Source organism: Marmota marmota, unplaced genomic scaffold, assembly GCF_001458135.2.
Source record: "Marmota marmota marmota unplaced genomic scaffold, marMar, whole genome shotgun sequence".
Taxonomy (NCBI): Eukaryota; Metazoa; Chordata; class Mammalia; order Rodentia; family Sciuridae; genus Marmota; species Marmota marmota.
In genome coordinates, this window is record NW_026000222.1 from 514,520 (window position 1) to 529,815 (window position 15,296).

At 62.4% G+C, this 15,296-nt stretch overlaps 1 protein-coding gene across 2 annotated transcripts; it reads right to left on the minus strand.

Moving 5' to 3' along the window:
- Positions 1–3,201: 3,201 nt before the first annotated feature.
- Positions 3,202–14,390, minus strand: Cpne7 (copine 7). Of its 2 annotated transcripts, none has more exons than XM_015496264.2 (14): positions 14,179–14,390; positions 11,100–11,174; positions 10,899–10,973; positions 10,319–10,402; positions 9,680–9,769; positions 9,373–9,471; positions 8,684–8,770; positions 8,412–8,471; positions 7,727–7,860; positions 7,076–7,130; positions 6,667–6,718; positions 6,469–6,602; positions 4,370–4,606; positions 3,202–3,814 (listed from the first exon to the last, which is right to left on the minus strand). In XM_015496264.2, the coding sequence occupies exons 1-14, from the start codon at positions 14,197–14,199 to the stop codon at positions 3,605–3,607; spliced, it is 1,413 nt and encodes a 470-aa protein (XP_015351750.2). In that variant the 5' UTR covers positions 14,200–14,390; the 3' UTR covers positions 3,202–3,604. The 2 variants fall into 2 exon arrangements, with proteins under 2 accessions (XP_015351750.2, XP_048648309.1); XM_048792352.1 differs by lacking the exon at positions 14,179–14,390 and adding an exon at positions 12,638–13,395.
- Between the last annotated feature and the right edge of the window lie 906 nt (positions 14,391–15,296).

Sequence of the window (15,296 nt, forward strand, 5' to 3'; positions counted from 1 at the left end):
AAAAAAAAAAAAAAAAAAAAAAAAAAGATGGAGCTCGTCCAGCTGGCTGTACTTTTAGGAAACAGTGGCCACACACTGGTGTGGGCACCAACTCAGGCACCGTGCAAGCAGACTCCTGGGCGGCTCCAGCCTCCTGGGTTGTGTCACGGGCTGGGAACGTGGTGGCCGGCCTACCCAGCCAGGTCTGCAGGGCGGGGACCAGAGGGATGGCCTTGTGGCTCTGGCTTCGGATCTCTCAGGGTGTGGTGTCAGCTGGCTCCGTCTCTACCACAGGCTCTGCCGGGATGCAGGAGCCACTGGAGGCCCCGGTCTGGCCGGCCGGCCTCACTCCAGGTGCTGCTGGGCACTGGACTGCCCGGGCCTCCTCATATGCAGCGCGAGCCAGGGCCAGTGTCTCCGGCAGGAGGCAGCAGCCCCGTGTCCTTACCGTGGAGCCTTGGGAGTCACTGTAGAGCCCACGTCCATGCAGATCTGACAGAGGCAGGGCTGCCAAAGTACCCTGGCCCTGGCGCCTGGGACCAGGGCTTGGACTCCCTTGGGGCTTGCCCAGGGAAGCAGGTGTGGGGGGCTCAGCCAGGTGTCCCGCCCAGCTGCCAGGCACCTCCAGACTCTTCCCGGTGCCAGGCCCAGGCCCCAAGAAGGGGGCTCCTCAGCATGCTGGAAGGGAGTCCTGGGGCTTGTGGGGGGTCCTGGGCCCTCCACCCTTTCCAGCTCTGCTTCCCTGGAACACCCACACCTTGGAGCCACACCATGAGCCACAGCCAGGCTCCAGGTGGTTGGGAGCTGCACCTGGCAACTGGGGACATGGGTTCCACTGCAGGCTCCTGCCCAGTGGAGGCTTTCTGACCCGGCCGCCCAGCCTGGGAGCGCCTCTGGACCTGTGGTGGCCCCCTCCTCCACCAAAAGTCTTAACTCAGCTTCTCCAGAAATCTTCACCAGGATTGATTTTAGGACTATCAGCAAAAGAGTCTCTACAACAGAGTTCAAGGCAGGTGAGTTTCCTGTTGCTCTATAACTTGGCCACTGGCCTGGAAGAGATCGGCACTCCAGGTGCTGGACGCCCCTTTACGAGTTTTCCACAAACATTTATCCAGTACAGTAGTTTTTAAAGTGTGTTTGCAAATGCAAAATGTGATAATAAAAAGACAGATCCTTTAACAAGGCCTCTGGCCTTGAGCTGGGCTTCACAGAGGTGTCTACATTTCTAAGATCAGAGAAGGTACAACTGGGCTCCGTGGTAGCAGCTGGCCGGGGAGGGAAGGGGAGAAGCAGCTCCCCCTTCTCAGTCGCTGTCCTTGAGGGCTAACGTGCCCAGAACAGGGACAGAAAAAGCTGCTTTGTGTGAACTTCTGCAGATGAACTGAGCCCCTCCCCTGAGACGCTGGGTGTAAAACTCTAACTCCCTGAACTCGGGGTTCAGGGGATTGATTGATCCCAGCAAAAGCTGTGGCCTCTGAACCTGGCTGCAGCCAAAGAAAACTGCTTCCTGCTGTCTTTGGTGCCCCGCCTGGTCTGTCCCTACAACAGACCCAGCCAGGGCACATCCCTGACACAATGCAGCTGTGGAGCCAGGACTCACAGAGCCGGGGTCCTGTGTCTGCCCCTACCTCGCTGTGTGACCTCAGGTAGGTCACTCCATGGAGATTGCCCCCCGGTGCTGGGGGGATTGAACCCCACATTGCCTGTGAGGCCGACGTACCACCACCAAGCGAAAGCCTGGTCCTTTTAGGGATTTTTTTTTTCTTTTATAAATTATGAGACAGGTTCTTGCTGAGCGGCCCAGGCTTCCTGGATGAGGGGCCATACTGCCTCAGCCTCCTGGGTCGCTGGCTCTGCCCGCCTCAGTCCCCACTCTGGGCAGTCGCTGCCTTCTGGGACCCCACTCACTGAGGGCCCTCGGCAGCACCTGAGCGGACGCCAGGAAGGCCCAGGCTTCCTGCCACTGAACCTGTGGGGACCAGATCAGAGCTGGGCTGACACCTGCCTCAGGTCTGGACCCACGACCTACCCCTGGTGGAGAACCTCTGGCCTGAGAAATGGACACAGGGTGCATTTCCCTGGTGTGCTGTCTGCCCCCATGTTCCCCCTCCACACACAGACCAACTTCAGCCGTCTGACTTGTAGCCAGGTTACCATGGTGATGCCTATTATCCCTGATTCGCAGGAGACGAATCAGGACTCAGCCTAGAGGGAGGGAGGGGTCGGAGGGGGTGGGGGATGGGGGTGGATGGGTGAGGGATGGGTGGATGGGTGAGGGATGGGTGGACGGGGGCGGATTCAGGGTTTTCTCAGACAAGGTAATGCAGAGGGATCTCAGTTGGAACCCGCTGACCGCTCTGGTCCTGGGCGGGAAGCACTGCTCAGGCTGCAGTCACCAGGGGGCAGGAGCGACCCTGGCCGCGGGCCTCCTGCTGTGGGTAGCTGGTGCCCTGGGCCTGGAGGAGCCCAGGCCAGGTCTGCCTCTCCCAGAGCCAGATCCTCCTTGGAATGAGGTTTTCAGATGGCCACAGGCAGCCAGGAGAGGGTCTCAGAGAAGAGGAGGAGAGGACCAGGACGTCCCCTGACCTCAGCTGTCCTAGCCACAAGGACAGTTCCTTAACAGCCTCTAGACACGACCAACCCCAAAAGGCACTTCCTCCTGTGCCATCAGCCCCCACCCCCAACCTTGAGCCACGTGAGGCTCAGAGGCCACTTTTCTCCAAATTTGCTAGAGTAGGCAGAGCAGTGCCGATGGGAGGCTCTCTGGATCCGACCTCACCACCACCTGGGGACAGTTGGGCACTGGAGCCCCAGAGAGCAGAGCCGCGGGCACCCCTCCCGGGGCCTGTCTCCTTCGGGAGCTCTGCTTGTTTTCTTGCCCTGTGGGTTTCTTTCATCAAATCCGTGAGGCCGAGAGCCCACTCAACCTCACTCCATGCTGTAGACGGAGCCCTGGAGGCGCAAGGTTGCCCAGCCTCGGCTGCGAGGAGGCTCAGGAAGCTGGGAGTCCTACCAGGGTACAAGCTGGGCTGCTGTCCTGAACCCTGCAGATTCACGCAAGCCCAGGCAGCATATGCAGGCCCCTGTCCTGGGCCCTCCCCTTAGGAGCTCCGCCTGCTGTCTTCCTACTACTCCACAAATCTGTTTCTTTCTGACACTCCTGCCCCCGGATTTCATTCTTTGAATTTGTGACACAGACAGCTCAGCTGTCCTCGCAGGTCACAGAGGCACAAGTCCACTCCTGGGCCAGGTGAGGCTTTATTAGACCCGACGCTCACTCAGACCCCCAAGGCCCTGGGATGTGGACAGGATGCTCAGGATGGCAGCAGGGGCAGGCGGAGGGGTCCTGCCAGGGCAGAGAGGGGTCTGCCCAGGAGGGTGTCGGGTGCTCAGGACAGCTGCCCTCAACAAGCAGACGCTGAGGAGCCCCGGCGAGGAGGGCCTGCCAGGCCTGTCCTACCCTCAGCAACCCCTGGCTCCAGCAGGGATAGGCACGGGGGCTGCTGCTTCTGGGTGCCCCCCAAAGGGCCTGGATCCCTTCATCTCCCGCCCTCCCAGGCTAACAGGACGACAGGAGGGGACAAGCCTGGGCTGGGAGCAGGAGGCTTCTGGGGGCCTCAGGGGCTTAAGGACCCCCAAAGGTGCTGGAAACAGAGGCCGTGGGGGCACCCTGGTCACAGTCCCCGTGCCTGGAGTCCTCAGGAGACGAGCGGGGACTGGCCTCTCCAGGGAGGCTGCAAAAGCCACGTGGAGGCAGCTCCTTGTGGCTGTAGTACTCCACCATCTGCTTGGGGACCTCGGCCAGCACACACTTGGCCAACGCCGCGGGGGAGGCCTAGGGTGGGGAAGGCAGGTGCACTTGAGCCCTTTGAGATCCTTGTCCCCCACCTGGTCACAGCCCCAACTCTCAAAGTGGTCTCAGGGACCAGCAGGGAGCTGACCTAGGCCTGGTGCCTGTTGAGCTTCTCCTAAGGACACAGCCTGAAAATCGAGAGTATGAGTCCACAACCCCCCAGAGCTCTGAGGGCCACCTGCACCCGCCTCCCCCAGGGGCTGGGGCAGGAGGTGGAGGGGCTGCTGGGCAGGTGCTGCCCACGCTCCGGAGGAGTGCGTGGGTGTGGGGAGCCCTCTGTGTCCCAGGAGGTGCAGGGGCTGGGGCAGGAGGTGGAGAGGCTGCTGGGCAGGCGCCGCCCACGCTCCCTGAGGAATGCCCGGGGTGGGGAGCCCTCTGTGTCCCAGGAGGTGCAGGGCAGGGGGGAGCTGCTCCCTCTGCCTCTATACAGACCGAGTTCCTGCAGCCAAGCCTTAGGCTCCCTCCCGGGCCCCAGCTGGGGCGCGCCAGGTCCTCGCTGGCCAGGCTCGGGTGGCCTGCCCGGGGCCCTGCACTCACGCTCTTGAGCTCCCTGAAGGGCAGGAACTGCACGATGTCCCGGAGCGCCGGCTCGCCCCGAGGGGAGCGTAGGACGCCGTCCTCCCCGTCCAGAGTCTGCATGTCGGTGAAGTCGGCGTTGCCCACGCCCACGATGATGATGGACATGGGCAGGTGCGAGGCGCGCACAATGGCCTCCCGCGTGTCCGCCATGTCGGTCACCACGCCGTCCGTCAGGATCAGCAGGATGTAGTATTGCTGCAGACACAGGAAAGGGGTGGGGCAGCACCCAGGGCCCTCGCCCACGGCCAGCTGTGCCCCCACCTGGATTGGCCAGAGCTTGGCTCAGCAGCTTTAGGACGGCTCTGCCGTGCGTTTGTTGAAGCAGCACGGCTCACCATGATGGCACACTCAGGGGTCTCTGCAGTTACCCTACTCCAGCTCCCCCGGGCTCCCTGTCACCGTCCCACCTGTGGCTCTGGACGGGCACTGCAAAGTCCACCTGACATGACTGCCAGGCTGTGATCCAGAGGAGGAGAGGCCCAGCGTGAGCAGGGTCCACTGCAGTCCTGGCTGCGGGAGGCAGCAGGACCCTTTGCAGAGAAGCCCACTTTCCAGTGATAGCCAAGGCCACCCCACAGTCTCACTAAAGAGAAGGGGGGTCCCAGAGCTCGAGCCCTGAAGGCTGGCCGTCTCCCTCACACCTCTGCCTCCAGCACAGTGGACACCCAGCAGTGGTACTGTCCAGGGAACAAAGGATGGACAGGCCACAGGCCCGACCAGCCTCAGAGGAAGCAGGGACTTCCCTTTCTCCAGCCATCTCCTGCCACTCCCTCCAGAGCCAGCGTGCCTCAGAGCAACCCCAGCCCTGCTCCTGGCCTCCATGTACCACAGCCCTGCTCAAAGCCCACCTGGCCCACCCAGACCAGGTCAGCGCCCGCATGGTCTCCAGCGCTCCCTCTGCCAACTTTGGGCACCCCGGGCACCGTCACCCCTGCCGGTCTCACACAGGAAAGGAGAATTAAAGACTAATCTCGTGACATCTCATGGCGACCCATTTCTTGGTGGGAAGTGTCATGACTTGAGAACAAGAGTGAGGCCACACACGTGGGCTGGTGTCTAAGCCGGGGACACCACCGGTTGGGCTGGGGCCTAGTCTCTGTAGAGGCCATGAGAGGCCCACAGGTGGAATGTGTGTCTAGCACTGCTTCACAGCATCACCCGACCCCTGAGAGCAACAGCCAGATCCTTAGCCAGGGCTGTCAGTCAGCAAAGTCTGAGGGGAGGAGACCAACCACATCACGCTGCACGTGGGAGCGTTGCAGTGCCCACTGCGTAGTGTGTGTGGTACTGAGGTTAAACGCACCGTGCACCTGGTGCAGTGGCCACGCCTGTGATCCCAGCTACCTGGGAGGCCGAGGCAGGAGGATCACAGGTTCCATAATAAAAGAGAGGAGGTGGGGGTGTGTGGCTGGGTGTGAGCACAGAACCACACAGTGCACCCTGCAGTCTCTGATGCTGGTGCAAAAACTAAAACATGAAAATATGCAAACAAACTTCTGAGTTTCCCTCTGGAGCCCGAGAGGAGAGCCTCTCCTGGCCCCTGCTGGACCCCCACTGTCCTGAGGCCTGCACGCTGTATACTTTAGCATGGTCTCAATGTAACTTGAAAAAACAAAACTAACAAAAGCACGAGGGTGGGGGGGCAGACGGGCCAACGTGCAGACAGGGATGGCTGCGGTGGCACGTCACTCCTGTAAAGCTGACATCTTTTCAAAGGTGAGCAAAGGTGAAGGAAAGCAACAGGCAAGAGGCAGCGTCCCCAGCAGCACACAAAGTGCAGAATGCAGTCTCAGGACCATGTCATATGTACCAGGAAACCATAAGCAGCCCTGACCGCCTGTGTGTTATTGCAGGACACAGGAAGCCCAGGGCCAACCGTGAGATGATAAAAACCGACCATGAGGCACCTGTCCACCCACCCCTCCGTCCTGCCCCAGGGTCTTTGCACTGGTGCTGCCTGTCCCAGATGTCTGCCGGCTGCCTCCCAGGGCCGGAGCCCCCTCCACACGCAACGCCAACCCTCCACCTGGCACCCCAGCCCACACCCGGGCACCTACAGAGGCCTCGCCCGTGCGCTCCTCAACCGCCGCCATGCGGGCCACCTTGGAGATGATAGGCGCCACGTTGGTGGGGCCGTAGAGCTGGACCTGGGGCAGGCAGTTCTGGTAGGCCTCCACCACGCCCTGGATGCCTGTGGGGACAGCAGGTGAGCCGGGCCCACCCCACCCCGCCCCAGGCCCACTGCCAGCTCCTACCTTCACACTCATCGTCCTCGGGATTGAAATTGATGGCAAAGTCATGGGACACCTGGGTGGGGCAAGAGGGGCCAGTGGCTGATGCCCTCCCAGGACCCACATGGCTCACGACAACTAGCCTGCCCCATGCAGAGAGACCTCTAGGGAAGGAGGCCAAGTGGGGCCTGGGCTATGGCCTCGACCACATCCAGCAGTTCCTGAAGCTTCCCGTTTGTCAACCACCATTGTGGTTGCATCTTTCTGATGGGAAGCAGGAGCTCATCTCCAGCCCACACCCTGCGTCCTAGGAGGTCAAAGGTCACCCTCTCTGGCAGGAAGGCACCTCCATGCCCTCTGTCTAGCAGAGTGGGGTTACAAGAGACCCAGGTGACAGGTGTGGTGGCGTCCAGGCCCCAGCCTGGTCTCCTACCTCATACTTGGGAGGGATTCTGGCTCCAAACCCCAAAGCAGAAAACCTCTTGTCACTGGAAGAAAGGCAGCGTCCATCACGAGGGCCCCGCTCCTCGCAGGAGCAGATGCTGATCAGAGCCCAAGAGCCCAAGAGCCCAGGGTCCTGTGGGCCCAGGCCTAGAGGTGGCACTCAGGCCACCAGAGAGCAACGGAGGCACGTGTGCACAGGCAGGAGGGCGGAGCTGGCCAGGATGGCCCTGCTGCCCCCAGCCTGCAGGGCTCTGACACAGGGCACTGTCCGTCCACAGGACCCTGGCGTCCACAGGACCAGGGCACACTCTGGCCACACACCCCTCCATCCTCCACCCAGAGGGAGGGCTCCTGGCAGGCAGCCATGACATGGGCATGACGTCCAGCCCTCTGGGTTTGTGCTTGGTCCCTCCCAGGGGGGCCCTGGAGTGAGCCCTACCTCCGTGGTCCCAACCCCTGGGGACACCAAAGGCACCAGCCAGGCCTCTGTGCCTAGCTCCTGACCACCCCAGTCTGACGGCCAGATGGTCAGGCTGGCGTCCAGGTGCAGGGTATGCCCCCTGTGGGCTGCCACAGAGGTGCTCCTGGCCCTTCCTGGACAGGCTCCCCGGCTAGTAGCCGCCCAGGGGCAGGGCCACACCTGTCGTAGTCCTGGCAGACTTCGCCCACGGCCACCAGCGCTCTCAGGTACTCGTTGGGCTGGCGGGGGTCGATGTGGTGCAGGGAGCAGCTGTTCCGGGGGTCGCCGTTGGAAGCTGTGAAGTCAATGGCTACCTGCAAGGGCCAGGGAGGTGTGCAGCACTGGCCCGCCCTCCGCCAGGCAGGCAGGGGACCAAGCCCAGGTTTGGGTAGGGGACTGGTTCAAGGAGGAAGCTGGGGCTACTGCCCCAAGATGCCGTCCTCCAGCCTCTGCAGGCAGGTGCACAGGGCAGGGAGGGGTCCCCCGATGCCCCAGCATGACCCCAGCAGAGCTGAGCTCCCGCTGGCGGGCACTCACTCCCCCCCTCCCTCCACGGAGACCACCCCTGCCCTGGTCACCCTTGTGCCTCCCACTGGGGCCCCCTCAGGGCCTCCCGGGGCTTGCTGTCTCCCATTGCCCACCCACTGCCTGCCCAGGGCCACATGGGCATGGTGGTCCCACGTCAAATGCTCAACTCTCCTAGGTCGTCTCCCTAGGAGCAGGCAAGTCCTGACCGTGTCACCTCTGAGGGTGACCCTGGACTGGTTTCTGTGTGCCCACCCTCTGCTGCAGGGCCCTGGGGGCCGACTGGGGTCCTGCCCAGGTGGCCTGGGCTCTGGGTGTGTAGCAGCCTGGCCAGACTCACCGTGCAGTGGATCTGACAGCCGCCCATGATGTAGTCCAGGAAGGAGTGGACCCTGTGGAGCTTCCAGGCAGGGGCGTCAGCAGGGCCCCCCCAGGGCTGCCCCTCCAGGCCCATGTGGCAGCCCTGGGGAGCCTGCCCTCCCCTGAGGACCCTGGCCTTGTCTCCTCCCCCCTCTGCCCTGGCTCTGCCCCTCCTCCAGGGAGGACGTGAGACCCCTGGGAGGGCACCCCAGGGTCCACCACCCGGGACAGAGCTCCAGGCAGGGCGCCTACCTTCAGGCCAGCCAGGACCACCACCCCGGAGTTCCTGTAGCTGCGCTTCCTCTGCTTGTACTTGGCGTTGACACATTCCCACTGGGCCTGGGCACAGGGACGTGCGGGATGCCAGGCGGCAATGTCCATCACCCTCTCCCTGGGGCTGGCAGATGCCGAAGCCTCTGCCTTGCCAGTGACCTGTCCTCATGACTGTCCCCAGCAGTGACCACAAGGGCCAAGCCGTGTGTGGAGGAGAGGAGCAGCCACCCTACAGGGACCCATCTGCTGAATGGGGCACACCCAGCATGGATCGGGACCCCGTGGCCCAGAATAGGGCAAGGGGGAGCCGGGTTACCACAGCATGGCCCTGTCGCCTGGGGAGAGGGCCACCTCTGGGGCCTGCAGACCTCCCGTAGGGACACTGGGCCCACACCAGCAGCCGTTCCTGCCACCCCAGCTTCAGGTGTGCCCTTCCACTGAGTGGACACAAGTGCACACGCCTGCATGCCCACTGCCATGCCTGGCCCTGGGTGGCCTCTGGCAGGGCTGTTCCAACTGTCACCCCAGCGCACCCGGGCTCTGGGCACAATGGCATCTCTGGCTTGCCACCAGCACTAGTCTTCCCAGGGTCGTGACAGTAGCTGCTGCTGCTCCCAGCCACCACCAGGATGGCCAGGCCGCGAGCGGGGACCCCAAGGCAGGCTCACCCGGCCTTCCGAGAAGGCCTTCTGCATCTCAGCGAAGGTGGTGGAGAATTCTCCGATGAAGTCATGCCTCCCTCGGGAGTCGTGATCCCAGACCAGGCCCTGGGGGCACAGGCCCGTCAGCCCACCTGCCCCTCTGGGGGCCCAGGGACCCCTCCCCCTAAAGCCGGCCACCCCCACCGCCTCCCCTGTCCCTGGTTTCCCAGGAACTCTAACTCCAAGAAGCCCCAGTATGTTTTGGGGGGACTGGCTTTTCTACCACCCTGGCCCATCTTGGCCTGTCCCATTTCTGTCCCTGCCCCTTCCCTACCTTCAGAGGCCGGGTCTCCTCGCAGCTGCACAGAGAGTTGAGGGACACCTTGAAGGGCTCCCACACAGGGCTGAGGTTGTTCTTCACCACCTAGGCATCGGGAGGGGTTGGCGGGGGCAGAGCCAGGGGCCACAACCCGGGAGGCTCTGGGGTCCTGGGGCAATAGGGACTCCCTGAGGCTCCCAGGAATCTGGGCTCCTCACCCAGAACCCTGGGGTCCAGGAGGCTGGCCTGCCTCCACCCGGCCCCACAGGCCCAGGACCAGGTGCCCCTCCTGGGAACCTCCCTCAGAGGTTGCACTCCTCACTGGACCACTGGACCCTTTTTTTGCCTGAAATAGATTTTTTTTTACTCAATTTATCTCTACAGGAAACCCTCCCTCCCTGCTGTCACCACCGTCTCCCTGCAGGAAGGGGAGGTAGCCCTAAAAATCATCACAGCCAAAACAACCCCTGAGGGACTCTGCCGAGTCCGCCGGCCCACCCTGCCGCTCCCCAGAGCGGGGCCAGGAGCTGGGAGCAGAGTCCACAGCCAGGGCCGGGGGGGAGTGGGTGGCCAGTCCTCCTCCTGCCATTCACGCCTGCCAGGAAGTGCCCGGGGGACCAGCCGGCCGGAGTGCCGGGTGGGCGAGAGCCTCACCTCTGTCCTGTACACCAGCTGCTCGCTGCCGTCCCTGTTGATGCGGAACAGCTCCAGGAAGGGGTCGGACTTGCTGAAGAGGTCCTGGGGCAGCAGAGGGTTCGTGGCAAGGGGCCAGGGGGTGGGCTCAGTCACTTCCCCAGGCACCAGGTGAGGAGCTCTGGGGTGACGGGGACCTGGCCCCTGGAGCCCTCATAAGTGCCCCAGCGTGCCCACAGGACCCTGGCTCCAGCCGGGCCCTGCCCTCCTCTCCTGCTCCTGGTGTCTACCCGATGTCCCCACTCCTGCCAGACCCTCCCCACTTCAGTCTCAGTTCTGACACCTCCAGAGCGGCGTTGGGACACCTGTCCAGGGCTGGTCCCCACTCTGAGTGCCCAGGGTGCCCTCCCACCCACTGACGGCCAACAGGCCGGGCTCAAATCCAGTTCCTCCACCTCCAAGGCATGGCCTTGGGGGCCTCCAGCCTGTGTCCCCATCATTAAGTGGGGTCATGAGTGTCTCTGCTAAGGAAGTGGCCATGGCTCGTGCAGAGCCCCTGGGGAGGATGTGGAGCTGGACGCGCCATGGGCGCCCACCTCACCTTGTCGTCCAACTTCCTGGCCTGGAAGGAGAGCTCCACATAACCATTGTTCCCGGAGATGTCCTCGGCCACCACCTGGGGGAGAGGCCCCGCTGGGCTGCAGGCCTCCTGCAGGTCCAGGCTCCCCAGACCTGGCCTGCTCCCCTGCCCCCACCCAGCCCCAGAGCCACAGAGGGAGGAAGGCCCCGAGGTGGGTCTTACAGTGATGGAGGACTTGCCGGCAGTCCTGCCGAGCTTCAGCAGCAGCGGGCGGGTCATCTTCTTCTGGGCCACAATCTGGACAGAAAAGGCAGGGACAGGATGGCAGAGCACAGCCCCAAGCCTCAGGGACCCTGGCCTTCTGCTCCTCTCCCTCTCCCGCCTGCTCCCTGGCCTGGGCCTTCTGGGGCTCTCAGGACCCAGGGCCACCAACACCCTCTGCATGCCACCTCCTGCTCCAGCACCTCCAGGACTGCCCATGTGAGGGAGGCACTCGGCTTTACACAGAGGGGGACCCAGGCTCAGAGGCGAGGCCACCATAGGGCTCCTGCACAGGGAAACAGGAAGCAGAAACAGGTCCACACCTCAGCGCCTCCAGCCCTCAGGCCAGGGCCAGGCAAATGGCTGCCGACACACCTGAAGTGAGGACCTGCCGGGCAGGTGAGGACCAGGTGAGGACCAGGTAAGGACCCACAGGGCAGGTGAGGACCAGGTGAGGACCAGATGAGGACCCATGGGGCAGGTGAGGACTAGGTGAGGACCAGGTGAGGACCCACAGGGCAGGTGAGGACCAGGTGAGGACCCACAGGGCAGGTGAGTACCCACGGGGCAAATGAGGACTAGGTGAGGACCAGGTGAGGACCCTCGGGGCAGGTGAGGACCAGGTGAGTACCCACAGGGCAAGTGAGGACCAGGTGAGGACCAGGTGAGGACCAGGTGAGGACACACAGGGCAGGTGAAGACCAGGTGAGGACCCTTGGGGCAGGTGAGGACCAGGTGAGGACCCATGGGGCAAGGAAGTTTTAATGGCTGTGGGCCCCTCCTGGACACCAACTGTTCCAGCAAGTCAGGGTAGCACCAGCCCCAGGGTGGCACACCCTGGCTTTTGACAAAGGTGCGTGTCCAGCAAGGGCGACTGCTCAGCTAGGCCGAGCCCTGGGTGGGCGTCACCCACCACGCACTGCTGGCAGCTCTCCCATGGGCTGAGCCCAGCAGGGCGGGTGAAGTTGACACAGGTAAGCTCACAGGACAGGGGCCACCTGCCCAGTGGGAAGCAGGGCCCTGGGAGAGCGGGTGGGTCCTCTGGGTCCATCCTGCCGTTGATGAGAAGGGAACACCCGCTGCTGAGGGGGCTCAGGACTGCCGGGGGCACACCCTTCCCTCCAGGAGTGTCCTGAGCCCATGCCTGCCACTCCCTGGATGTGGGCAACTGGCATGTCCTCCCCACATGTCAGCCCCGCTGCCGCACAACAGGGTCGGCAGAAGCAGCTAACGAAAACCAGCTCCACTCTGCAGCCCCCTGGCCTGGGTCTGCACTCTGCCACCACGGGCCAGGAGGGCACTGGAGTGAGACCCCCGAGTCCCCAGGAAAGTGATGGCACCTGCGGCTTCCACCCAGCCAGTCGCCCCTGCTCATGGCCTCCCAGAAAAGAGGGCTGACCCTGCCCTTGGCAAGACAGCTAGCCTGGCCACAGAGCAGGAAGTCCACGAGCGTGTGCCCACACACGTGCCCGGTCTGCGTCCATGTGTGAGCTGCCCACCTGGGACTGAGAGGCGTGTCCTGCACTGCAGGGGTCCGGGTGGGGCCTGTGTGCATGTGTGCCGTACGCGCCAGGCTGGCAGGCAGGTGGGGCAGCTTCACTCTGCAGCCCCTGGGGTTGGGTCCTCCCCACATGTCAGCCCTGCTGCCGCACAACAGGGTCAGCAGAAGCAGCTAACGAAAACCAGCTCCAGCCCAGGCAGCCATGGGGATGAGTCAGATGCACATGATGTGGGGTAAAAGAACATGCTGTGCTTCACGTCCCTGAGGCCCAAGCACAGACAACCAGGGGGACTGGCTGGAAGGGGGCCAGCTGGAAGGGGGACCTGCGAGGGGATGGGGACCTGCGATCTGGGAACTTGCCATCCTCGGCCTCGCGTCTCACATGTAAGCTGTTCCTCAAGTCACAAGGCCTGTGGAAAGCCCAGCCCAGAGACAGCCGAGCGGCAGCAGGAAAGATGCTCGTTACTCGAACAGGTGGCACAGGGTGAAGGAGAGGGCCTGGGCAGAGGGCTGCGAGCAGTGGATACCACGCTGCAGCCACCCGGCACAGGGAGGAACAGGGACACTTCCTGAACCCAGGGCCTTGTGCCTGCCAGACAAGTGCTCCTCTAAGCTACACCCTGGACAGGGAGACTGGGCCTCTTAACTTTTTTTTTCCCAGTGTTGGGGGACACCCAGGGCCTTGCACATGCTGGGCAAACAGAGAAGAGACCTCTATATGATGACGAGGAAGGGCTCCTACGTCAGAAGAGAAAGTGTCTGCAATCCGTGGATTTTTTTTTTTTAATGCTTTTTTTATTTTTTTAAAAATTTTTTTAATATTTATTTTTTAGTTCTCGGCGGACACAACATCTTTGTTTGTATGTGGTGCTGAGGATCGAACCCGGGCCGCACGCATGCCAGGCGAGCGCGCTACCGCTTGAGCCACATCCCCAGCCCCAATCCGTGGATTTTTTAGAAAGAAAAAAATCTAGGGATATAGCTCAGTTGGTAGGGTGCTTGCCTCGCATGCACAAGGTCTTGGGTTCAATCCTCAGCACCACAAAAAAGAAAAGAAGAAAAAAGAAAAGAGGAAGAAGAAAAGAAAGAAAGAAAAAAAATTAATATATTCATCTGCTCATGTGAAAACATGGCTCTGGGAGGATGTCTGGACCCAGACCGGGCTGTGCAGGAGCAGGAGGGTATCTGCAGCATGGCTCCTATATCCTGAATGTGGCATGTACCCAGGTACCACCTCATTCAAAATTGCACTACAAACACTGATATGGAAGACCAGTGGCATGGTGGCACACTCCTGCAATCCCAGCAACCCTGGAGGCCAAAGCAGGAGGGTCTCTGGTTCCAGGTCAGCCTGGGCAACTTAACAAGACCCTGTCTCAAACAAGAAATCATGTTAGGGGAGAAGCCACGGAAGTGCACCCCTCAGAACCTGAGCCACTGGGGTGCACTCCATGGGACCTCCACCTTGCCCCGTCGCCCACCCACGGCCTCACTGCCCCCAGGACCCTCCCACACCCTCCCTCCCCAGGTGCTGCTCACCTGCCCCAAGGTGCACTCCATGCCCCCCAGGAAGTCATCCTGAGAGCTAAGACCACTGGGCCCGTGGGTGTCATACACCTCAAAGCGCAGTCTCTGCACCTCCTCAAAATAGTAGTCAACAGTGAAGACCTTGGAGAACACGGGATGCAGGCTGCTGCGGACCACCTCAGTTCTGCCCACCTGCAAGCCATATCCCAAGCTGACCCATGGAGGGGCCTCCCCAGGACCCCAGGGTCCTGCACTCGGGGGCCCCTGTTGCCCTTTACTGTCTTCAGGGCTGTGCTCAGTCCATGGGGACCTGGCCCCTGCAAGGCATGGCAGGCTCCAGGCCACCCCTGGGGGTCACCTGCAGGGACCCTGGGCACCTCCCCTCCTGGAGTCAAGGTGTGTCACCCATGCCAGCCAAGGGCCTCGGCCCCCCCACCACATCTCATGCTCCCTCTGCTCTACCCTGTACAGAGAGGGAACTGAGAAGGGTCCTGCCCAAGGGTGGAGTCAGTTTCCACACTTGAGCTCCTACTGAGCGAGGAAGGCATGGGGTGGGTGTCCCCCTCCTCAGGGGAACTGGGTTCACCAGCCTCCCCCACGGAGCTCAGTTCCCTTCTTCAACATGCCCCCTAAGGACAAGCCCCACCATGGGTTCCTACGTGTCGCCAGATCCCAGACTCCTGTACTCAAACCAGAGACATCTGCACCAGCCATTGTTCAGGCCAAGAAGGTACTACTGGGGGCCGGGCACAGGGTAGTCCTCAAGGAGCCTGGCGCAGTGGCAGCCCCTACACTCCACCGCAGCTTGGACACATGCTCAAGGCAGGCCCTTCACCCTCAAGGTTGATGACCTGTGGGATCTCTCGGCCTGGAGAGCCTGGTGGGCCACATCAGCAGATTTTCGATGTGCAGAGATGGTCTCCAGAGGCACGTGCCCATGATGCATCCCCCCACCATGTGGGTTCTGCTCTGCCATCTCCTGGGACCTCCCACCCCCTGTCACCCCTTCACAGCCTGCACTCTGCCACCACGGGCCAGGAGGGCACTGGAGTGAGACCCCCGAGTCCCCAGGAAAGTGATGGCACCTGCGGCTTCCACCCAGCCAGTCGCCCCTGCTCATGGCCTCCCAG

Coding starts and splice junctions, on each gene's coding strand:
- Cpne7 (XM_015496264.2), bottom strand. CDS start 14,199: ATGGAGTGCACCTTGGGGCAG. Junction 8,472..8,683: donor TGGTCCTGGCTGGCCTGAAG/GTAGGCGCCCTG, acceptor CCTGCCTGGAAG/CTCCACAGGGTCCACTCCTT. Junction 7,861..8,411: donor GCTGTCAGATCCACTGCACG/GTGAGTCTGGCC, acceptor TGGCCCTTGCAG/GTAGCCATTGACTTCACAGC.